General features: G+C 35.0%; 1 protein-coding gene across 1 annotated transcript in view; it reads left to right on the forward strand.

Moving 5' to 3' along the window:
* The first annotated feature begins 4,397 nt into the window (after positions 1-4,397).
* The window catches only part of LOC118740019 (transcription factor SOX-21-like), a 98,756-nt gene continuing 76,874 nt past the window's right edge, over positions 4,398-26,279 (forward strand). The window contains exons 1-4 of the mRNA XM_036471517.1: positions 4,398-4,410; positions 5,106-5,172; positions 5,344-5,471; positions 23,086-23,174. Of these exons, the coding sequence (XP_036327410.1) occupies positions 4,398-4,410; positions 5,106-5,172; positions 5,344-5,471; positions 23,086-23,174 (297 nt within the window). The remainder of the gene's footprint in view (positions 4,411-5,105; positions 5,173-5,343; positions 5,472-23,085; positions 23,175-26,279) is intronic.

The following is a 26,279-nucleotide window of genomic DNA, read 5'->3' on the forward strand; positions in this document are numbered from 1 at the left end:
CGCCTATGGGATGTACCACGCCCCCTTTTACAGACCCATTTATATATAAGCACCTACCATTGATATATCTGCATACCAAATTTCAAGTTCGTGCTTATAGTTCCGACGTTATAGCTGATATAAAATTCCATGCCTATTGGATGTGCCACGCCCTCTTTTCTAAACTCCTTTATATATACCCTTATATAAGTACCCACCATTAAAATGGCTGCGTACGAAATTTCAAGTTCAAGCGATTTATAGTTCCGGAGTTATAGCTGATAAAACATTCCAAGTCCATGGGACGTGCCACTCCCCCTTTAACAAACTCACTTACATATATATAGCCTACTATAAGCACCTGCTACAGATACGTCTGCGTACCAAATTTCAATTTCACGTGACATATGATTCCGAATTTTCCACGCCTATGGGATGTGCCACGCCTACTTTTGCAAACTCAGTTATATGAGTAGTCCCCTTGCAAACAGCGTTATGTGATTTTATAATAGAAAGCCATAAATTTGAAAAAACGACTACGACAACAAGTATCAGTTAAATTGAATATTTTCCATTATTACCTGAAAATTTGGATAAATAAGAGCCTTATAAAACTGTAACATAACATAACATGACATAAGATAACATTAACAGTCTATACGACCTAAAGCAGTTTTCCAAATTCATCAGAAGATGTATAATTTTGAAAGTTTTATAAATAAGTGTGATAGCGACTTTTGGAAGAAGAGTTAACATTTGATGCTATTTTTTCAGAATATAAAAAGATTTTGCACTGTGTTGTCAGTGGGCATGAAACTACTTTAAATACTGGTACGTAATCCACCAAAAACTAAAAATGGAAAAAATTTTACATAGCGCAATTTGCAAGTGGACTACTAATATGCTTTACTTAAAGCGCCTACCGTAGATATGCCTGCATACCAAATTTACCAAAGGGTCCACGGCTATGGGATGTGCCACTCCCCTTTTTACAAACTTATGTATATATAGCCTACTGTAACGCATATATATCTGCATACCTAACTTCAATTTCATGTGACTGATGGTTGTGAATTATAGCTGATACAAATTTCCACGCCTGTGGGATGTGCCACGCCCCCTATTGCAAATCCCTTTATATATACATACCTTACTGTAAGCGCCTACCACAGTTATGTCTGCATACCAAATTTCAAGTTCATGTACCTTATAGTTCCCGAGTTATAGCTGACAAAGTAATCCTATGGGATGTGCCACGCGGACTTCTTCAAACGCATTTATTTATACCCTACTGTAAGCACCTACCATATGTATGTATAACTGAATAACAAATTTCAAGTTCATATGACTTATAGTTTTGGATTTATAGCTGATAAAATATTCCACGCCTATGGGATGTGCCACGCCTCCTTTTGCAAACTCGTTTATATATACCTGACTGTAAGCACCTACCATAGCTATGTCTGCATACCAAATTTAAAATTCATGTGGCTTATAGTTCCGGAGTTATAGCTGATAAAATAATCCTATGGGTTGTGCCACGCCCACTTTTTCAAACTCATTTATATATACCCTACTGTAAGCACCTACCATATGTATGTATGACTGAATAACAAATTTCAAGTTCATATGACTTATAGTTTCGGATTTATAGCTGATAAAATATTCCACGCCTATGGGATGTGCCACGCCTCCTTTTGCAAACTCATTTATATATACCTCACTGTAAGCACCTACCATAGTTATGCCTGTATACCAAATTTAACGTTCATGTGGCTTATAGTTCCGGAGTTATAGCTGATAAAATATTCCTATGGGATGTGCCACGCCCACTTTTACAAACTTATTTATATATACCCTAATATAAGCACCTACCATATGTGTGCCTGAATAACAAATTTCAAGTTCATATGACTTATAGTTTCGGATTTATAGCTGATAAAATATTCCACGCCTATTGGATCCGAAGTTATGATTGATAACAAATTTCACGCCTATGGGATGTGCCACGCCCACTTTTACAAAGTCATTTATATATACTCTACTGTAAGCACCTACGATATATATAATTGCATACCAAATTTCAAGTTCATGTGACTTATAGTTCCGAAGTTATGGCTGATTAAAAGTTTCACGCCTATGGAAGATGCCACGCCCCCTTGTCGAATCCCAATTTTTTTAAGCTATTATAGGCCCAGGTGTCAAGGCAATACTCTGTCAAAAGTTTGTTCGATTCTGTCCGTCCGTTTAGGCTGCAACCTGGCACATACAAACATACATACATACTTCCATAAATATATCCTTATCTTTTCGTAAAATAATGTTTGGGGATGTCTCGGCCACAGGGCCACCTATCGTGTAAGTTTCAAGTCCAAATATTTCTTTTCAATTGGCTAAATTGTTTTCTAAATATGAGCCAAATCAGCAAGTAAATGTAATTTTTATGAATATTCTGACCCCAGCGCAACCTAGCGGACAAATTTTTTGTAGGAATATTTTGTTTTCAAGGTACTGATATATGTTCCAAATATGAACAAAATCGGTCCAGCCGTTTAGTGGTTTAGTGACATTTAATGTACAGAAAACTGTATGAAATTGCGAAATAGTGACGTCTCAGCATTCTTTATTTTTCGGCAGCAACAACGAAAAGTTAAAATTTTTTTTCATCGAAAAACCTTCCACACAGAAGGTCCAAAATAGTACTTTTTACAGAATTGAAATCGGCTCAGCCGTTTGGTCAGGCATCGCGGTCATACGAACAACATTTCATTTTTATATATATAGACTAGCAGAGCACTCTACGTCGTTCGGGGTAATTAAATCAAAATATAAAACAGTAAAACAAATATTCAGATCAGCATAAATTAGAGCAGAAAAACTATTTTATTTTCTTTCTAAATTATGGCATCCTTATAAGCCATAATTTAAGATTTATCGTACTTTAACTAATATATATTGATCACCACTTTTTGTACTAAAAATCTTGTTCCATTATTAATATTAGGTGGATTAAGGTAACGATAGAATTTTTAAATTAAAATTAGTCCGCTATGGTACATTCAGTTTAGCTTCCTTATCGCTTAGCTGTTTTAGGGCCGGTTACTCAATGTCTGGTTAACACTTATCTGCGGTTAAACATCGTTGTCGACCTCTTCGACTCCATGCATACAACAGGGAGTCGGTAACGTCGATAACTATGTCTAACCGGAGATTAGTGTTAACCAAACATTGAGTAACCGGCCCTTAGTATAGCTGCATTTTTCCTGTAGAATGCTTACTTCAGAAAAAGTTGTATTCATTATACATGCACATGTTTCGTTTAACAGCATCGCGGGATCAATAAAATGATTTAATTTTCCATTTCAAGATGGCGTAAAGACTGTAAGGTTTCAAAAAACACAGTTTTAAACATCCGAGCTGTCTAATAGTTGAATAAATATTTATCCCCCTTTTACAAACACATTTATATACACTTTATTCTAAACACCTCCCACGCATATGTCTGCATACCAAATTTCAGGTTCATGTGACTTATGGTTCCCAATTTATGGCTGGTTAAAAATTCCACGCCTATTGGATGTGACACGTCCCCTTTTATAGACCCATTAATATATATCTTACTATAAACACCTACCAAAGATATGTCTGCATCCCAAATTCAAAGTTCATGTGACTTATGATTTCGAAGTTATAGCTCATAAAAAATTCCACGCCTACGGAATGTGCCACGCCCCCTTTTTAAACTTATTCATATACACCTTACTATAAGCACCTACCGTAGCTGAGTCTGCATACCAAATTTCAAGTTCGTATGGCTTATGGTTCGGAAGTTATAGCTGATAAAAATTCCACGCCTATGGGATGTGCCACGCCCCCTCTTACAAACTGATTTCTATATACCTTATTATAAGCACCTTCCATAGATATGTCTGTATACCAAATTTCGCGTTCATATAACTTATGATTTCCAAGTTATAGCGATAAAAAATTCCACGCCTGTGCCACGCCCCCTTTTTTAAACTCATTCGTATAAACCTTACTATAAGCACCTACCGTAGCTGTGCCTGCATACCAAATTTCAAGTTCGTGGGGCTTATGGTTCCGAAGTTATAGCTGATAAAAAATTGCATGCCTATGGGAGGTGCCACGCCCCTTGTCGAATCCCGATTTTTTTCTCCCTAATATAGGCCCAGGTGTCATGGCAATACTCTGTCCAAATTTCGTTCGATTCTGTCCTTCCGGTTAGGCTACAACCTGGCACATACATACATACATACATACTTCCACAAATATATAGTAGATATCTAACCTTCTCTTAGCGTAAAATAATTTTTGAGTATACCCCGACCCCAGCGCCTCCTATCGTGTATTTTTTTGTCCAAATATTCCTTTCCAATTGGCTAACTTATGTTCAAAATATGAGCCAAATCGGCAAGTAAATACAACTTTTGGGAATATTCTGACCCCATCGCCACCTAGCGAGCAAATTTTTAGTAGAAATATTTCCTCTCAAGGAGCTGATATATGTACCAAATATGAACCAAATCGGTCTAGCCGTTTAGTAGTTTAGCGACATTCAATATACGGAAAACTGTAAGAAATTGTGAAATCGTGACGTCTCAGCATTCTTCATTTTTCCGCAACAACACCAAAAAGTTTCTATTATTTTTAAATCAAAAAACCTTCCCCAAGAAGGTCCAAAAAAGTACTTTTTACAGAATTTAAATCGGTTCAGCCGTTTGGTCAGGCATCGCCGTCATACGCAAAACATTTCATTTTTATATATATAGATTAGATTATTGAGCTCATAGCGAGACTCGTATAAACCCCTAAATATGCATTCTGGCGGGGAAGCTTTAACAACTAATTTTTTTGTACTTTCTCTTTCATGCTCTCATATATCAATCAGCAGTTCTTGGAGTTTTGCAAATTTCTTGCAAAATTTTGGGCTCGTTATCTTTTTTCTGCTGATATTTCACTTTCCAGCAATTTCTGACTCATAATTACAATTATCTATGTTGTATACTGTAATAATTGCGTTTCTTTCTTCCTGTTAAGGATTTTTCTTGTTACTTACTTTAACCCTGAAGGAAAATCGCTACTTTGATGTTTTCTTTCCATTTTAGGCGCCGAATGGAAACTTTTAACCGAGGAAGAAAAACGTCCATTTATCGATGAAGCAAAGCGACTACGGTAAGACCGCAGTTCAAGGAAGATTAACTGAAACTTTGCGTAAACTTTTATTTACGAGTTTAGGCAAAGGCAATTATGTTAATGGAAAATTATGAGCCTGTATAATAAGTTCCAAAATATGCACATATTTGCTCGTAATTTCTAAAAGCAATGCTCTCTGATTATTTCCAGTGCAATGCACATGAAAGAACATCCTGACTACAAATATCGTCCCAGAAGAAAACCGAAAGCACTGCGACGTGATGGTTATCCCTATCCGATGCCATATCCATCAGTGCCCGTGGAGGCGTTACGTGCAGGTGAGTAAATGATGCTTTCTGTATATATATATTTAAATACGCAACCATATGCAAATTGATAAGTGTGAAGGTATCTGATACACATATTTATATACTTATGTATGTATGCATGTATACATATGTACATATATATTTTTATATACATATGTGCCTATTTTTGACTCGTTAGAATATAGAATACGATAAACTAGTTTTAGCAAGTAATTAAAATGCAAAATGATTTTACAAGAACGAATCACAAAATTGCATGGTGTGTGTATTAGAGTTTACATGCTTTCCCAGCCAGCAAAGAAACGCAAATTTTGCCGACAGTGCAGTTTAGTTGAATTTTCCGTATCCGAAAACGAATACAAAAAACTCCTACAGTTATCATCAATTTTCGTATCCGGAAAACGTTCGAAACGTTCGAAAAAGATGATGTCATTTGAAAGCAATAGTTTGCGTTCCCCAACTTTTCTGGGTTAAAACCTGTAAAACTGTCAAAAAGCAAACTAAGCCAGAGAACCGAGTACAGGAATGCTTTCTGGTAAATTCCTGAAAATTCTTGCGAGTTAGAGAACGCAACTAATATTTAATTGTATTTTATTTGCTCAAGCTAAACATTTGAAAGCATGCATGCGTAGTCGGCAGTCGCTGAGCGTGCAAAAGAGTGTGCCACTATTTGTTGGCTTGCAGAAGGTGCCGGGTTCGAATTCCGTCAGGCGCTTCCTAATTTTATTTTATTTCTTTTGAACCACGAACAGGCATGAGCAGATAACGAGCACACGCTAAAAGAGTATAACCATCGCGTGTACGTATACAAGCAAGAGCGTAACGATGAGAACGCGACAGCATGCGAAATTACCCTGCAATACGGGGGAGCGACTACAGGACTGATGAATCGGTAGCTACCTGATAAACCCCGTCAATTACCGACCGACTACTTGCAGTGTCGGTTTTATGAGAAATATAATTGCTTATTTTTCGAGGCCGTATTTAAGAAAAGTTGCCTAACTTCGTTAATTTGTATGCGATTTCAATAAATGAGCTATCAGTTGGTATGAAAATCCATTTAATTTTGATGTCAATGGGCTTCAGGATAACTAACAATACATTTTTTGTTTTACATTCACAATAAAATTAGCGTAAGTACGAAATGCTCCCAAAAAAGTTAAAAAGTTGCGTAAATCACGGTAAAGCTGATGCCAGATAAGCGCTTGCTTCCCTTTGACAGATAAGATGAATTGTATGAAAATGCACAAAGCATGCCACATATCTAGATCGCTGCAGCTGCAGCGCGAAGCGAAAAGATGGCCAACTACCATCTTTTTGCGCGCGTTGACAATCAGCCGGTTTTATATTTATTGTTTCGTCCAAATTCGAGTTTTTATGCAAAAACATCAAATTTAATTACACTGCTGATATTTTTAAAGCTAAATATATAAAATTCACAGCAATTTTAACGAGTAAAAAGCAGTACAAAATTGTTTTCTTGATATTCATTGTGGTATACCTTTTGCGTCTAGCGCTTTGCTAGCAAAATTATAAATGTCACGCAAAACCACAAAGTTTTATCTGGCATCAGCTTAACGCAAAACTAAACGTCAAATCGTGCGAAATCATAAATTTAAGATTTCAGCGGCAGCGACCGAAATATCGTTTAATTAATAGTTTTTATAAGTTAGATATTGATACGGCGCCACCTATCGGATCCGAAAGTCTATCTTGCGTGTAGTTCTTCTTCTTCTTTATTGGCGCTGTAACCGAGGAGCCCTTCCCCCTCCACTGTTACCAGCATTGCGACCAGACATCTGCAACGCGTGCATAATTTTCGTGTATACTTAATGTGACCAACCGTACTTCTTTCGGAAGTACAGTACTTCTTTTTTAACTCTTGTGCTTCGTACTTCGAAGCACAGTCAAATGTACTTCTTTGCAATATTTTGTACTTCAGCTCCTGTAGTTCTCCGATTTTCTGGACGATCGTCACATGGCTTGGGCGAAAAATTCGTTCAAACCATTAAAGACGCCGGGGACCGATGGTATCATACTTGCGAACTGCGTGAGGGCCAGGTACATCCCCAAGGCTTGGAGGGTAGTCAGTGTTGCATTTATCCCGAGGACCGGAAAAGGATCTCATGTTTCTCTTAGGGATTTTAGCATATCAGTCTGTCTTCGTTTTCGCTAAAATCGCTAGAGAGATGGATAGACCTGTACATAAGAAACGCGATTCCTCGTGACTATCTTTCAAGAGCTTAACATGCATATTGCAAGCTCGGTGGATACTACCCTGCATACATTGCTAAAGTGGTCAGATGAAGCCTTTACCCAGTAGGGGCCTTCCTCGATATGGAGGGAGCCTTCCGCAATGTCAGTCTAGAGGTAATATTCAAGTCTATTCATAATTGGGCGGTTGAAATCAACCTAATAGGGCTTATCTACAGCTTAGTTTGTGACAGAACTGTCGCGGCGGAGTGGGGGAGCGCCTATACTCAGTGCAGTGACAATATGGGCACTCCGCAAATTGGTGTTCTCCCTCCCCTGCTCTACGTTGCGGTTGTAAACGACCTTCTAGGGGACCTGGAAAAAGTGGGATGTCGGGTGATCGCCTTTGTAGAATATGTGCATATTTTGGCTAAAGGACGATTTCTAAACACCCTTTTTTCTGCCTCAAGTTTACCTGAAGCAGGTTACTAGTGGGCAATCAAGAGTGGCCTCGCAGTAGATCCTAGCAAAACGGAACTGGTCTTGTTTACCAGGAAGTACAAGATACTCGTTGTGGCCCCTCGAGTGCGGTTGTTCGTCCGCGGCTCTCATACAGGGTCAAGTACTTAGGCTTGATCCTCGATAGGAAGCTGTCATGGAAGCCTAACATTGAGAAAATGATAAAAAAGGCGTCGGTTGTCTTGTACTGCTGTAAGGAAGCTATCGGCAAAATGTAATTCATTAGCTCTATGCAACCAAATTTAAGCTTATCTTATTTCACGGAGCCCTTGACACCTAGATTACAGCGCCTCCGAAATGCCTGCCAGAAGCTCCTTCTCTGCCTATATTCCCTCAAGAGATGACTGGGTAGGGAGGGATTACTAAGGATTCCGGACTTCTGCAGTGTCTTTCAGGTGGAAATGGCTGCCATCAAGGAAGCGGTACGTTGTAAGCAGAGACGAGGGTGCCAAGTTTTAGAAAGGGAACCCAATAATAGATTGGCGCATACATAATATGTTAGTGTTTGGCCGAGCTTCCCCTCCGATTTGTGGCGTACGCTTTGATGTTGTCACACAATTTTACGCCGACTATGAAGGGCGATTGTATTTTTATGAGAAACTGTTTTTTCATGGCAGAAATACACTTTGAGGTTTGCAATTGCCTACCGAGGGGCGACCGCTTTTAGAAAAAACTTGTTTATGCCTGTTTTTATGTTAGGAAACTAGGCTCGAACCTAGGCCCTGCCGAATGGTGGTGTGCACCACTACATTACAGCGGCCACCACAGGGAATCCAAGGAAACTAAAACAAGTAAGAAAGTCTAAGTTCGGGCGGAGCCGAACATTAAATACCCGGCGCAAGTATTAAATATATGTTTTTTTCACCTTTCCGAAAGCTACCGCTAGATGGTAAGCCGGGGTGTATCAATTTTGAGTAAATTAGCGTCCTTAAATTTCGAAATATTGAAGTTTCAAGCATTTCTGAAATTTACCGTTATATGAAAAGCGGCCGTAATTTTAGTCCGATTTCAATAATTTTCAACGTTTTGCTTATATGTGGCAAGCACAATAACCACACCGAGTTTGGTACAAATTGGTAAAACGGTTACCGATATACTTATATGTGATCATAAGTGGGAGGTGCCACGCCCATTTTCCAAAATTTTACCATACACGTATTTCTTGGTAAAGAATTGTTGCAAGCATCAATTTTGAATAAATTAGCTTCAATATTTACTGATTATCGAAGAATTTGTATTTCTCTAAATCACCGTTATATGGGATGTGGGCGTGGTTATTGTCCGATTATAAAAAGTTTCGGCGATTTTTTATGCTGTACCAAGGCCAACAACTGTGCCAAGTTTGGAAGAAATTGGTGCAGCGGTTACCAAGATATATACACATGTAACCATAAGTGGGCGTGGCTACGCCCATTTTCCAAAAATTTATAATATTCTTATTTTTCGTCTAAAAATTATTGTAAATATCAATTTTGAGTGAATAATCTCCAGTAGTTACTAAAATATCGCAGTTTTCGTATTTCTGAAAATTACCGTTATATGGGAAGTAGGCGTGGTTATTGAGCGATTTTAAAAATTTTCGGCCGTTGGGTATGTTGTGCGAAGGCCAATAACTTTGCCAAGTTTTGAAGAAATTGGTGCAGCGGTTACCAAGATATACACATGTAACCATATGTGGGCGTGGCTACGCCCATTTTCCAAAAATTTATAATATTCTTATTTTTTGTCTAAAAATTATTGTAAATATCAATTTTGAGTGAATTATCTTCAGTAGTTACTAAAATATCGCAGTTTTCGTATTTCTGGAAATTACCGTTATATGGGAAGTGGGCGTGGTTAAAGTCCGATTTCGCCCATTTTCAATACCAACCTACCTTGGATTAAGAGAAACCTACGTACCAATTTTCGTTGAGATATCTCAATTTTTGCTCGAGTTATCGTGTACACGGACGGACGGACAGACGGACAGACGGACGGACAGACAGACATGGCTTAATCGATTTCTTTTTTCATCCTGATCATTTATGTATACATTTGTCTATATCTATCTCGATTCGTTTTGGCTGTTACAAACAACCGTTATGTGAACAAAATTAATATACCCTTGTGCACAAGTGCGCTCGGGTATAAAAAAGTTTTCATGGGGAACAAAAAATGTTTCTCGACAACATCGCCACCTATCGGGTCCTATATTTCAAGTGCGAGTCAATTATGCACACTCACAAAATTTAATTTAAATCGGTTGTGTGGTTTCGGTGATTTTATGTATTAATAGTGCGATTCATATAACGTGGCATTTTTGACGAAATCGCAACGTTGCAAACAAAGTTGTATGAACGACCTATCGCAACTCCGGATTTTTTGAAATGCCGCGCAGAAGTAAAAAATAAAAGTTTTTACAATTATATTTCAAAGTAGCCTAAACTGACATACTTTTTGTTGAAGTATTTGAATACAATAAAAAAAAACATGTGTTTTGCGACTTTGTCTTTGCAATGATTGCCTGCCAGCTCAAATTAGGTGTATTCGCGTATTCTTCCAGCAGAAAACTCTCAGCAGCAAAATTCTAATGACTTTTTATCTGATCTCTCTCAAAGAAAGAAATGTTAGTAAAAGTAGGCGGACGCAAAACCAGCAACAACTTGCAAGTTTTTAGTACAGTTGATCGAAATTTTGTTTATATACAAAACCATAAAACAGAAAACATGAAAAGAATATAAATTAAAAGTTTTCCGAAAGCAATTTGCTAATCAAACATGAGTAAATGAGTATTTGCTTTCTTCCAATACATTTGCAGTTCTAATAAGTTATTTCAAACTTAAAAATCATAATAATAAATCTAAATCTAAGTCTAAAATAAATTTCCATATTTTCATAAATTGGAAGCCTTTGATCAACTGTTTTTCTTGCTGGCAAAAATTTTTCCAGCAGATACTAGCAGCTTTTCATCAGAATGTAATGTTAATTTGGTCTCTCAATTTCCCCTACTTTGCTGAATTTTTGTGTACGCGAACGCTAATAAACCTATTATATACATAGCATTGTCGCAATTTTGTCGCAGGAAATTTTCCATACAAAAGTAATGTCGCAAGGTGGCAAATTTTGCAACAAATACCACATGTGCAACAACTTTGCAACGTTTCATGTATCCCACTAATTAGAGCTGGGATAATATCGATAGTATCGATAGTTGAAAACTGTCGCCACTATCGATAGTTTTTGAAAACTATCGATGTCGGTTTTAGCGAAACTTCTCTTTTTACGTCTCTTAACATTACATTAATTTTTTTATCCAAGAAAATTCACAATACAGTCGGGAAAAAAAACTTTTTTGTTATTGGAATTTTTAGCAACTATAAGCTTACACTGAGTTATAGTAAAATTTAATAAGCTATAAATCCGCTTACACAAAATTTTTATAGAAATTCGAATTAAAAAGCTTGAAATTTCAATGATTTTGTAGTTTTTTATGTTTTGTAGAACTTTTATAAAAAATTAGTACTAGACACTAAACAAACAAAAAATAGTCAAAACTGCTAAAAATGTTGTGGTGCTATTATTTTGACCAGTACTTTATTCGTTTTCTTATAATATGGTAAAATGTTAATAATTTCCTTTGTCCGGATTTTGATAAGCGCGTTTGATAAGTATGAGTTGTCAATTTAAACGAATATGTTTTGTTTTGTTTTGTAGCATTAGAAATTGTAGCCAATTTCACTTCTTTGCACTTCAAAAGGGACAAACATATATATATATAATTCAGACGCATAAATTATTAAGTTTATTTTATTATTATAAGAAGTTCTTTTTGGTGCACTCAAATTTAAACAAATTTATATAATATCTTTAACTTACAACGTAATTTATAAATTTATTAATTATTTAATTTTTAAGCAATTTAGCATTTCAATTCAATACTTCTCACGACGATAGTACTATCGATACTATCGATGTTTTCAACTATCGTTTCGAAAACTATCGAGTGGCGGTAATATCGATAGTATCCCAGCTCTACCACTAATATATTTATATATTTTCTGAGTAAAACCTAGGCTTAAACAGATTTTTTGCCCTCCTGAAATTATGATATTTTTGAGTCACGTCTCTTTGTATTTAGTATGCGATAAGTGCTTAAGTAGTACATTCGTGTCTTTGTGTGATTAAAATCCATGTATAAAATTTACTTAATACAAGTACCTATGTATGTGTATGCGATGGCACAAAGCCACACCCTCGCTCCTCCTACAACAACCCTGCTCTCAGGAAGTACATTATTTGCTAAAAGACAAATTTCTATATGACACGCAAGAATAACAACAAACATCGCGTAATGTCTATCGTACTTAAATACATGCGTATGTATGAATATATATGACTAGAATTCCCCCTTCTCTTTGTAAATAGTAAATATGTATGTAGGTAGGTAACAACCCTCATAGATATACTTCATGTTTAATAAAGTAACAAAATCGAAGCGAAGACATATGCTAAAACTTGTGAAGTCATCAACTTTAACTACGACTAGATAAGAAGTATCCTCCCTCATAACGATACATCTACAATAAAAAAACTATATCTTCACCCTCTGCATTGAAACTTCGCGTTTAAGGAACTGCCAGATTTCCTTATTTCTCAATTTCATTGGGCATGGGCCGGGAGTTTTTAGTAGTGAGAGGTTTTAAATTAGCATTATTCAATTTGGTAAAATTATTGCTCGAGTTAACAATAGCCACCATACATTAAGCAGAAAATCAGAAGTTTTGGAAAGTATGCATTTAATACATACAGTGCCAGAAAAAAGGATTGGCACAGAGAATTTTTCGCAATGCATGCAAAGCTTTTTATTCTAATTTCTTTTCGCTAATTTCTTATTACAAAATATATCTCACTACAACAACAAAAAACCTAAAAATAAAATAACTAAACTTTGTGCAAAACTCAGGAAAATTCAATAAATTTGCGTACTAATTTAAAACTTTCACATCAGATTTGTTAGAAAAATTCTAAGTATTCAGCTTTATAGCCCATTAAATTTTGATATAACAAAGTGCATGTTTGAAATTGTAAAACAATCGTGTTGATTTTTGAACATTTTTTTTTTTTGACGCAGTTTCTTCCATACTATGTCGACATTTTTTTTTTTGTGTGGAAGAAAATAATAACACCGCCAGCAAAAAAAATGAACAAAATCAACGCGATTTTTTAGCAATTCGCGAATTACACATGTTGCACAGGCAGGAGCCAGTTAAATGAACATGTTCGTGAATAAGCTAATATTACGATCAAATTGGCCCATCTAACTTTTTAAATGCAAAAGAGCTATTCCAAAAAAAAAATAAAAAAAAAATATTCAAAATCTTTCTTTGGAAATAAAGTCTACTCTTAAGAAAGATATATTAAAACTTACATACATATGTATGTATATACCCAGCCAGAAAAATCATCGTAAACAAGCTCGTAATTGGATATTTTCTCGAAGAAAAACCGGATTAAAAATCGTTTATGATAGCCGTTTTTTCGAGCACTTTTTCGCTTTAAATTGTGCATCGCCTACGAACAGTCGTAAACGGATCGAAAAAGCATTCGTATGCGAATATTTTTACGTCCGTTTTTTAATTGTAAACGAGTCTCGTAAACGATTAATTTACGTTAAAAAAGCATTTTTTTACACTGCTTTATCTACTGTTTTTGAATGCTAAAAATAGAGGCAATTAATTAATTCAAATGATTGTAGTTCTTTTATTGAATGGAATTATAATTAATAAATATTTATAGTGCTTGATCAAAGTATTGGCACAGAGAATTTTTCACAATGTATGCAAAGTTTTTTACTTGAATTTCTTTCCGCACATTATTTTTTTTTAAATATAGTTAGTATGAAAACCTACATTCAAATCAGATTTTTGAGAAAAATTCTAAGTATGCAGTTTTATATCCCATTATATTTTAGTATAACATAGTGCAAGCTTGGAGTTGCCAGAAAACCGCGTTGATTTTTGGCAATTTTTTCACGCAGTTTCTTCCATGCAAATTATGTGCGACATTTTTTTTTGTATGGAAGAAACTGCGTATAAAAAATTATCAAATAACAAAGAGGTTTTCTAGCTATTCAAGCGTGCTCTTTATTATACTAAAATTAAATGGGCTATAAAACTGCATACTTTGAATTTTTCTAAAAAATCTTATTTGAAAGTAGAACTTCATACTAACTATGGCCCCTATTGCGAGTGTCGACTGGCAGTAGAATAGAAATTTGTCGATCGAGTCGATCATCTTTTATTTTGCTATTGTGTAACTTGATCGATAAAAATTTGTACTATTGTGAATGGTTGACAGAATTGTAAACAGCTGTTTATTTGTTTACATTTGTTTCTTGAGTGTTTTATTTACATAATTTTTAAAATAATTGCTTTTATTATAAAATTAAAAAAATGTACACAGTTGAAATATGGTTTAGTGATGAGGAAGATGATGCGGAAGCTAATAGATTAGTAGAGTTAGCTAAAGCAAGGAGGGAATTGCGAGATTCGTCGGATCCCTTGGACTTGGAAGGTGTATGTACATGTGTGAGTTTTATGAATAGAAGTTGCGTTCCCGATGCTTCACAGTTTTTAGGCTTTACATGATTTGCAGGAAAAGCTGTTTTCCTTATTAATAAACTTTATGGAAGTTTAAGAAATACGGTACGGTTAAGTTTTTTGTACAATGATGTTGGGTTTTTGTGTCCAAACGCGTGACCCGAGTTTAAAAACTTTAACATAACAACATAACAAGTGTATTAAAAGAATTCAACTTTAATTTAAAATAAAGATTTCAAATTTCCGAGCACTAGTCAATTAATAAATTATGCAGTTTTTTGGTATAAACTTTTGATGTTGGCTCTGCGCAAAAACACTGTGGATGGCGTAGACGGAGTTATATGCACAAGAAATATTGTATATGTATCTTTTCCAATAGAAGCGGAACTTCCTGCCCTACTCTTTCCGGAAATTCCTTTGCCTATGTCTTCACTCTCCTGCATCAGTACGAACAACCGCGCAAGTTGCCTTTTGTTGCTTATAATTTTTGATCTGTAATTCAGACACATACATGCATATGTATATTTCACAATTTTTTACAACTTCCAGTTCAATTGACTTACTTTTTATCCATTATAGTACCACTTTCTTATGTAAATTTTATAAACGCAAACTCCAACGACTAAAAAACAGCAATAGAAGGATGAGCGATTAAAAAGTATTCACAGTCGCTAATTGAGCGACTAAGCGACACTCGCAATAGCATCGATAATCGATAATCGCTTAATAGTCGTTTATCTACTGCCAGTCGACATTCGCAATAGGGGTGTATATTTTTATAAAAAACAATTAGAGAATAAATCAGAATAAAAACTTTGCATTCATGGCGAAAAATTCTCTGTGCCAATATTTTTTCCCGGCACTGTATATGTGAAGATATTTTCAGATAAATAAATATTAACAAACTATCTATTAACAAATTAACAATTAAATAAGAGGGGTTTAATATATATTATAAAGTAGCTGAATTTATTTTTTATCGTTTTTGCCGATAGGCTGCCAATTTTTTTTGCCGGTTGTGTGCATATTGGAAGTGCTTCTTTGAAACGGAAATAAAACTTCTTCGTGGGAGTTAAATTTTTAACGAAAAGCCCCTAAGAAAATAAAGTGAAAGATTAATCTCCATTGGAAACCGGAAAATTTAATTAAGTAAAAAGTGGTAATAAATAATATTATGATCCGTACTTCTAATTGCCGCAGTCGTTGCCAAACCAATAGCGCTGCTTTTGGTACCTGTTCCCTTCCACGAGAAAAGTTCTGCTACCTCATCTGTAATAATTTTTTTTTAATGAATAATTTATTGACGCTAGTACGGATAAGGCTTCGGATTTCGCACGCCTTTTTAATTGAGAAGCCATATTATCAATAAAACATTAAGTTCAATAACTGCAAAGACCTAATAAACTAGCAAATTAAAAAAATAAATAACTATAAACTTACGAGATAGGGGAATTAAACGTTTAAATCCTTTAGTGTTGCTCCGCGCAGCCTGTGAAAGAATTGCAAAACTCGTTAAATTAATTTGTATTTTTGAATTACATATGTAGTAGCTACTTACAAGAAGTTTAATTATAAAAGAAAGTGGTAGATCGTCCTTGGCGTTTGCACCAGTCTGCCAATAAATCACATACTTAATAATTTTCTTAAATTGAATATTTAACAAACTACTTATGAAATATTGTGATTGAAGAAAAATTGTCAACAAAACTAAAATTTTTTCTTGTACTGACAAATTACTACAAGCCTCTTTCTATTATATTTTTTTGTTTTATCGTTTACGAGCTTTTCTCTAACTTTTTGGCGATACGAGAATCCCTCGTAAAACATAATGTTCGTAAAATGTACGTTTTCTTGCTGGCTGGGTAAGTATTTAAAAAAAATGTCAAAATTATATGCTGTGTGCCTTCCAAAAAAAGAGGCCAATCATTGAGGTGACCACTCGTACCCATTTTGGCGGGACAGTACCGATTTCGAGAAAATTTGTCCGCTGAATATTTTTTAAACGTCGGGACGTGTAAGTGTCCCGATTTTTCATATTTATATCGATTAAATCCCGATTTTCAGTGTTTTCTTTACCAAGCCCTTGATGACCGACATTGATATTGATTGATTTATATATAAATCTTGTTGCTTATAGCGTTTTCTTTTCTCAAAAAAAAATTCTGCCCTTTTATATGGGAACTCTTGCTTTGCGTTGCCCTGAAACCTGAGAAAATGTTGCGCTCTTTATATGAGAATGAAACAGAACTTAATAAAGCTGAATTATTCACTTGGCCTATAAGTCTTTAACAATTTTAAAGCAAAACACTTATTTCTGATAGGGAAAATAATTGCATTTTTACAAGATTAAATTAAAAATCAACCATGCAACTCTCACTCTCACGCTTATTTGAGGGCAGAAAAGGCAGCTGTTTCGCCGGATCAGAGCGCAACCTGCTGAGAAAAGAACACGACGCCTTGTGAAAGGGCTGAGAAAAGAATATGAAAATGTGACAGCGCTAACACAAGGCAGAATAAGTGCAGCCTTTTTTTCGAGAAAAGAAAACGCTATTAGATAATTTTTTTAAAGGTTTGCTTTAGTTGAGACTTTAGAGGCAAAAAGCTGAACCTCTTGCCACAATTATAGCACCAATTACTTTTCAGCACCTTTTCGATGTGACTACTTGCGTACCATCCATGTTGCAGTAGTTCAGCAACATTTAAAAAAATAAAATTAATAACATAATAAATTATTTTTTTTCAACAAAAGGGTAAGTTTATAAAATATCTTCTACACATCTGATAAAATAAAGTCCCAAAATACGTATATAATGTAATAACTTCGCACTGACTGCTCCGATTTGAAAATGGTTTTTTGCATTTCAAAGCTTAGCTATCTGGGAAGGATAATTTCAACAGTATTTGAAGGAACCTATAAATAGGGCGTGTCAATATGCCAAAATGTGGTAAAAAATCATCAAATCGTTTTTAAAACTGCTATAAATCAAAAACGAATATATCGAATGCAGTATTTCTTCTTTGCATTAAACATTGAAATGATTACTTATATTCTGCATTAAATAATAGTTATTTTCTAATATAACAAAAATTTTGAAACAAAAGTCATACTTTTCAAAAAAAGGCTATTTGTGTGTATGTTTGCTGTTTGCCAAATGTGCCAAGCTACGTTAAGCGGGCAGAAGCAGGCAAAGCAATGATGCGAAAATATGTGCGCTTAAAGCATAGACAGACGGTAACGTTGATCCGGACTAACGCCGCAATTGATCTGATCAAAATTGTGCCTTGACAGACGGCAGTAATGCGGATTTACGAGCCGCGAGGTCGTAGGTCCGAATCCCACGGCCGGTAGAATATTAATTTAATTTATTTTATTGATTCAATTATAGCTTCCATATTTTTTATTTTAAAGTTGTTTTTAGTTAGTTGTTTTTTGACTTTTTTAGTAAAATTAAACTCTAAAAATTTTAATTAACTAATAATAAAATAAAAATGTGAAATAAAATAAAACAGACGAAAATAAAATAAAACACAATTAAATATATAAATCAAATAAAATTTAGAAAAATAAAGGAAATAATAAAAACAAATTTTTTTTTGGCAATCGCTCCAACCGAGGATCGAACCTGGTACCTACGGGCTTGGAGTATGCAGCTTCCACCACTCGGCTACCGCGGATGAAGCAATCAGTTGCTTTATTTGCTCAGTTAGCGTAAAACACAAAGAAACTGCAAAACTAGCATAGACATCCAACCTGTCGTCGGTAATTCAGTCACCGAAATAAGTTCTTATTCATTTTAAATTGGATTCCTATTTTAAATAGTATGGTGACTGCATTACCGATGAAAAGGTATATGTCCGTGCTAATTTTGAATTTTCCGTATATTCCACGCTCTCTAAGTTTTGGTCAGTGTTGTCATCGAAAATTCCCTTGATCCGATTTAAGTTTGGGAATTAACTCTAGGACTTAATCCGGATAAACTGCAGTTAATTCCCGAGATAATTCCGACAAAACCAAACGGCAACGTGAATTGTTGCTGAAAACGTTGGACCAAATGTTTCAATAAAAACAATAATTTTAGGCGGGACGATATTCGCCGGGTCTGGTAGTAATAAATAATGAACTAAAAACATATAACCTTGACAAGGGTTTTTGGTTGTTGTTAGGAAACTTTGTAAACAGTTATAAGCAATATTTCATAACGATCAAACCAAAAATCATAGACATTCAAATTTTATGGCAGTTAATTTTTAAGGATTAACGGATAATAAATAATACGCGGTCAAAAAGTTCTAGCCCCACCCAACTTAATACGGTCTTCAAAGGGTTAATTTATTAGAAGTCTTCCTGTGACCCGCTTTTCAGACAAACGTAGTAGCACTTTCGTTATCACAAAAAACATAGACTAAGGAGCCATAAACATAGCATCCTTATTTTCTATGTACTTTGGTTATGTTTTATTCTGTGAAACTCTCGCTATATTGCAGTCTATCATTCTTTCTTCAATTTTTTTTTAAAGGTTTTTATGACTATGTATTTGTTAAGTTTGTTGTTTTCTTTTAACCATATTGGTGAACCATATTAGTGAAAAAATATAAATAATACTAATTACCTCAAACAATTTATGAATATGAAAAGTATATATTTTTTCTTTCTCTTGTTTTAAATAAAACATCTAATATATGTTATGTCTGTTTATTCTAAAAATAAAATTATATGTTCGGATTCGAAGCTTTGGAAATGTCCCAATTTTTGTCCACAGAAATCTGGTCACCGTATCCATCATGCCTCATCGCCCGCAGATATAAATAGTGCATACGAACTAAAAATCGGGTTAAGTATGCAAGAATAAACGTTAAATCTTATTCTGTTTTGTGTAAAAAATGCATAGCGGTACCATTTACCAGTAGCTCACTAGTACCAAATATGTATTAATTTTTTACTATGGGATTATATGTTAATTCAAAACTTTAAAGCCGTTTTTCTCGAATATTAGGTTTTTTAAGTTATGACAGTATTAAAGTAAATGAGCGACAGGCTCACAAACGCATACACATATGTCTCTTGTATTAACCGAAACTTACCATATCCCTATGGAAATATTAAGAACGTCTTTTAATAGCATATTTTAAGAATACGTTTGAAATGAGCATGAACAAATGTTCTATGGCGTGCCGACTATTGATTTAGATCCATTTCTGCATCAAAAAAAAAAAAATTTCATAAAAACGTCGCTTAGGTTTTTTGGCGGTTAGGGCTTGATATGTAAATAAATAAATAAACAAAAGTTTTTTATTGGGAGCGGGAGTGCAGCAAGAGTGGAGCTCGGAACGAAATAAAATTCCGGAGCGGAGCTAGGAACTTTAGAACTATTGAAGAGCTACGCAGAACAGTTTTAAATAATTTAAATTTTTTCTTAATTTATTTATATAATTTTGCAGAACTTTCTTTTTCCTTTTCAGGATCTCAAGAACTCTAGAACTTTTGAAAAGCTACTCAGAACAATGTTTTATTTGCCCTTACCATATGTCGTATGCTCCGTGAATCTGGCATACACAAAATATCCACAACTTTTTTTTCCTTTTCAAGAACTCTAGAACTTCTGAAAAGCTACTCAGAACCATGATACATTAAGGTAGTTTCATTTCAAAATTTTTGACAAAAAATAAAGTTGTGGTTATCAGAAATTCCGAGAATCCACAAATGGGTACTGTTACAAGTTGCAGGGCATCATTTTAAATCAAACTCCTCCCTCTTCCACGGATAACGGTACATCGTTTAGAGGTTTAAAAATATTTTGCGTCAGCAATTTGTCATCAAACTGCATTAGATCGTATTACGTATTCTATCCTCGGAAAAGCAAAAAACTTTATTTTTAAACCTCTACACAGGTGTACCGAATTCTTGCAGTTTGGAAACGCGCAATAATTTTCTTTAATATTTTCATCCAGCCTCACTGACCTCACATTTTTTTTTTCTTTTTCAAGAAAAAAAATTTTTGCTGCTACTAAATCTGGTAACATGATTTTAGTTAAGTGTCATAAACATGTTAAAAGTCAAGTGGTCGGCAACAACAACGAATGTTAATAAATGAAACTACCCTTCTATTTTTACCGTCCTTTTTATTACCTTCCTTTTATTAGCTCGGGATATAACTATCAGCGTTGCCATTTTAGCCGTTTTCCGGCTAGATTTAGCCGGTATTGATAGCAACTAGCCGGAGAAAATTCGATCTAGCCGGCAGCCGATTTGTTAGCCGGTTTGTAAAAAAAGTTAGCCGTTTTTAGCCGATTTTACTATTTGCCTAATTTTCAGATGCAAAAAGTAAACAAGTTGTTCGAAAGCAATAATGCAGACCCAATGAAGATTTTTAATGAACTCAATGTTTTACTTTCGCATCTATGCTCCCTAGTGGTTATTAGCGCGGACACATTTGATCCTATATGCTCCCCGTTGGAACCATACCTTGCTCCATTTCCTCAGTTTTATCACAGTTTTGAAGAGTATTTAAAAACAGAAGTAAGCACAAACGCTTTTGACCACGAAGCCGAGAAAAAAATTCGAGAAAATGGTCGCTATTTTATTATCACTTTAATAAAGGAATTACGCCAACGCCTCCCTACAAATATTGCCACACTAAAAAAATTGACTTTTTTCGGTTGGAAATGCATTAAGAGTAATTAAACCAAAAGTATTTGTTCAACTACAGCAACAAAAACACAAATATAATGCCGACGAAATAACATCCATAGAGATGCAATGGCAACGGTTAACGTTACATACCTGGAGTAATTTAGACTCAACTGTAAAATTTTGGGCCGAAGTTTATCAATTTCGAAATGCCCTAGGAGAAAACCCTTTTTCTGACCTTTCCAACCTAGTTTTTAGTTTTCTTGTTTTGCCTATAAGTAATGCAGAAGTAGAGCGAATATTTAGTTCAATGAATATAACAAAAACTAAGCAAAGAAATCCAATGTGCGTTAAAACGTTAAACGCTATTTTATATATAAGATACGGTTTAAAACGTGAAAAAAAATGCTGCCATAATTTTACTGTAGATGACGATCTCTTAAAATTAATGAATTCAGGTGATATATACAATAGTGATTCATTTGATGATGAGGAATATACACTCGATATAAATTAATGGTGTTAACTAGTCTTTCGTTTCTTGCGATTTATTTAAATAAAGCATGTGAATTTTCACTAAAACATTTTAGCCGTTTTTAGCCGCTTTTTTTTGACAATCTAGCCGGTCGGCCCAAAAAGTTCTGGCAACACTGATAACTTTGTAATATTGATGCGCCTAAAAGATGCAGCGATTTCTATTCTCAAGTTACATACCTGATGACCGTACGAATGGCAATTATAATAGGGAGGTTTTAGTTTATGTCCGCTTGTGGGAATTTCGTAAAAAATATCGTTAAAATTCAAATTTAAAATTTTGAAATTCCGGGTTTCTAAATTAAAATATTTGTTCTTCAATAGACAAAAACAGGATGAATTAAAAACAAATTCAAATCTATGGCGTTTTCTTTCCTACCAACAAATCTTATTGCCCGCTTCGCTTAAGCAGCAAGAAGAGGGCAACGTAGAAGCTACACATTTTCTAGGAAAGGAAATATCTTTGAATATGGACTATGTTCTTGTGTACGTATACATCTGTACAAGCGCAAGAGTCAACATCTGACTGAAAAAAATGAAAAATTGGCCGCTTGTTAGAGCCTCGCGTCCTCGTATGGGATACATTTTTTTATAACTGGACACTAAACTAAAAATTGTTCTTTCCCAATGTGCCCGTTTATTGCAGAGTTCCGCTCATTAGAGCGTCCGCCTATGAGAGCTATCACTGTACATATATCCGTACACACATACATACATACATACATATCTACTGGCGGATATGGACTACATGAGCTAGTGTTGCGGTAGCTAAAAAGTAGCAATTGTAGTCATTGTGCACGAAATATTGAATTCAATTATTGTCTTCATTGAAAAATACCAGACAGCAGGAAGAAATTGTTGGAATGGCGCTTGTAATTATAGATAAACAACAAACAATTAGATTTTTACTATTATTTTTTACTTTGAAGTGAACTGGCACTTTTGAATAATAACACTAACTTAAAATATATAGAAAGCTGAATCATAAAACAATTACATGATGTCAGAAATTTAACCCTTTTTCTTTTGACAAGATAATTTGGTTATGAAAAATTTAACAATGGATCATTTCAACTTTTATCTTTGTATTTTGAATAAGATGGCAATTATTTAAACAATGAGTAGGGCTACCAGAATTCCATAATTTACTTATCTGCACTTCAAATTTCAGGTATAACGCCAGGGTACTTTGCGCCAAGCCCAGCAGCCGCATATCACTTGGGCAGCCATCTGACACAGACGAATCCGTCAGCATCACAGGTGAGTAAAAACACTTAATGTGTACATACTGCATATATGTACATATGTACAGTTATATGTGTATGTATACATCTACATACATACATAGGTGAATGATGAACAAAAATTAATCATGACTAGTCGGGATAACAAGGCTAAATTACTAAAATGCATTTAAATAACACAAAATTGGGAAGCGGAAAATATTATGTTTGGAGTATGAAAGTAATGAACGAGGCGCCAACCAATCAGCTCTACTGCGTTTAAGGTCGACATAGCACAACGCTCATACGGTGTTCACATGAGGCGATTTTCTAAGCAATTTTAGAGGCGATTAGTTGAATCAAAAGTTGGCTGCACCCCAACTTCATTGGAAGCGATTAGTGGAAAGGCCGTTCACACCAGGCGATTGTTGCTTTCAACTAAAAGTTGCCTGTAAAATCGCCTCATGTGAACACCGTATTATAGCAACGGCATTTAAGGTAGTGTTTTAATAGCTCTACCCACCTTTTCTACCTCACTTTTAGTTGGAGCATCAAGTTGAAGGAGCACCTGCTTATTGGTGTTTGTATATTTTAATCACATAATTACTGAACTTCCACAAAGTGACGCCCACTTTTTACTGCTAGCTATTTGTTATTTAATTGTACAAACAAAGCCGATGAACAATTTTAAATGAGAACCTTATCAATAGGAACGTATCAACCACTGTTTGCTCTAGTGCTCTTCAACTCGATTCATTCTTGTAATCCCTTGAACTTTTTCACACTAATTCGTCATAGGCAAGAATTTATGTCAAGTCATTGTCTGCTTCGTTATGATAAAATGTCTACATGCAGTTGCAGCACACACTAAACGACTAGGCGGACAGTGAACAGCGATCAGGGAAAGGCTGTCGACCATAGCCAAATTACAATTATTCAATTATTGATTTGATGTTGCAGGAGTTGGCCTGCAAACAGTTTTACAAGGATATAATTTAGTAAGTGCGTAAATAAATAAATAAAAGTGTATCGTGCAGGGCCAGTTATCGTGTTGAAAGTTAGGGTGAGCAAACCGTAGTTTCAAGCATGACAAGTACTTTTAATTGTTCTACGCAAAAGAGACTTTATACTTAACAGTGAATAAAAGCGACATGTGGGCGTTCTATGCTTGACATATTTAACACGATCTTGTTGGCTGGTTGAGCGTGGAAGTGAAAAATTCCACCTGCCAAAGAATCGTAAAAGCGTATGTTTGTGTGTACTTAGCATATGTAAAACATATGTTTGTATGTACATAAGTATACATACATATGTACATATGTATATTAGGGTAGGTCAATTTGTATGGGAGATTTTTCGACTAAGTGCGTATAGCACAGAAGGATTCTACGTGTAACTCTAAGCGCATTCGCAGAAAAAACAATGGGTCTAAAATAGGGCTGCCAAACGTCCTGGTTTTCCAGGATTTGTCCTGATTTAAACAAATTGTCCTGGTCCACACTTAAATTGTCCTGGTTTTTTAATGAAGGTCAATGCAGACACCCATCTAACTTTTATTCGATTTTTGCTTTGAAAAAAAAAGGTTAAGCTTTCTGTCCGTAGTAGTCGAAAATCGATCATGAAACATTTTTTATAACATATCGAACAATGTCTGGTGAGTTTACTTTCTTTCTTTTTAGTTTATTTGGTTAAAATCTAATTTTGTATCTTCAGGAAAATGCCAAAAAAATGCAACTTCCTGAGTAGGTATACGGCGGACGGGTCACACATACTACTCAGTAGATAATTTCAGGAGTTAAAATCTCTTCCAAAGGGCCTTCTGAAAGTCATTTTTTTTCTCCTTCCTTTTTTGTACAGAGTGGCACAAATTGAAGGGATTCTGCTTTCGCTACTCAAAGAAGAGCTTCCACGAGGGCTTTTGTATGACGATCTTCTGAAGTCCTTTTGAAGAAGTTCTTTTAAAGCTGTTTTTAGTTCACAAAAATCATACTTATTTAAGGAATTTGAATATTTTGGGTTCAGATCAAATATGTTTTATTGAGACTTAAAATGCTTATTGAATCCTATTTGTAATGCTAAATAATATAAACATATATTGAATACATTCGCGTAAATTGTAAATGGGAAACCCCTTTCCAGGAAGCATGCAGGGAAGCACTTTTTTCAGTCCTTATTGGGTAAGTCTTTTAGAATTGCTTCACTTCAGACAGCCTAACTAAATTATCTTGATCATGAACCAAAGAAATTATATTTATAGGGAATAAGTGTCCTGGTCGATGGGTTCAGGATTATGGCAGCCCTAGTCTAAAATCTATTTTGCCTCTGGTGCCGTAAAGAAATTTGGTGTTCCCACCAACAATTTTTGTTTTTTTTTTGTTATGTAGTCAAGTGATTGGTGCAATACAACAAAATTCTATTGAAAATTTTCAACAAACTATTTTTTGTGATTGAGATAAACAGAAATTTTTGAGTATTCATACAATTGGGATACGATTTGCACCAAATACCCAGTCGTGTGACACTGCCTTTAAACTTGTATTCATACGAATGTGGTTAAAGAATGAACTATAAAACTTTTACCAACAAAAATAATATTTTAAAACTTGTCAAAATTTGGTGCGGATATAATTTGTTCGACTATTGTACATAAGTTGACTATGATTACTCGGCCGTGCTATCATAGTAGCACAATGCCACTAATATTTGACTTACCCCCCTATTAAGAATTCGTACGACGCACGATAGACGCTTGCATTCTGTTATGCTCTATTACGAATCGATGTTGTTGTATGAAATCCGGTAGTTAGCGTAGCTGATTCAGAGAACGTATATTTATAGAGAAGGACCAAGAACGAATCAGCGTGGAAACTGTTAAATACCAACAAAACTGGCGAAGCGCATTTCAGAGCGGCAAGCCAGAGACAATCGAATTTTAACAGAGCCCAGCCAGAAGCAAAATAAATTTAACAGAAAAGTTCTGAACACATTGAAAACGACGAGCTACGGCTTCCAATTTGTCATCTTCATTATCTAAATGCATTGTCGATGGCGACATGATTTATTTGAACGCGGCAGCGACATCATAAATTTGTATGAGTTTAACATAAAAGAAGAGGAAGAACGTTATCTGCCGCCAGAAAAA

The sequence above is a fragment of the Rhagoletis pomonella genome, unplaced genomic scaffold (genome assembly GCF_013731165.1).
Source record: "Rhagoletis pomonella isolate Grant_MI unplaced genomic scaffold, Rhpom_1.0 Rhpom_scaffold_00005, whole genome shotgun sequence".
Classification (NCBI taxonomy): Eukaryota; Metazoa; Arthropoda; class Insecta; order Diptera; family Tephritidae; genus Rhagoletis; species Rhagoletis pomonella.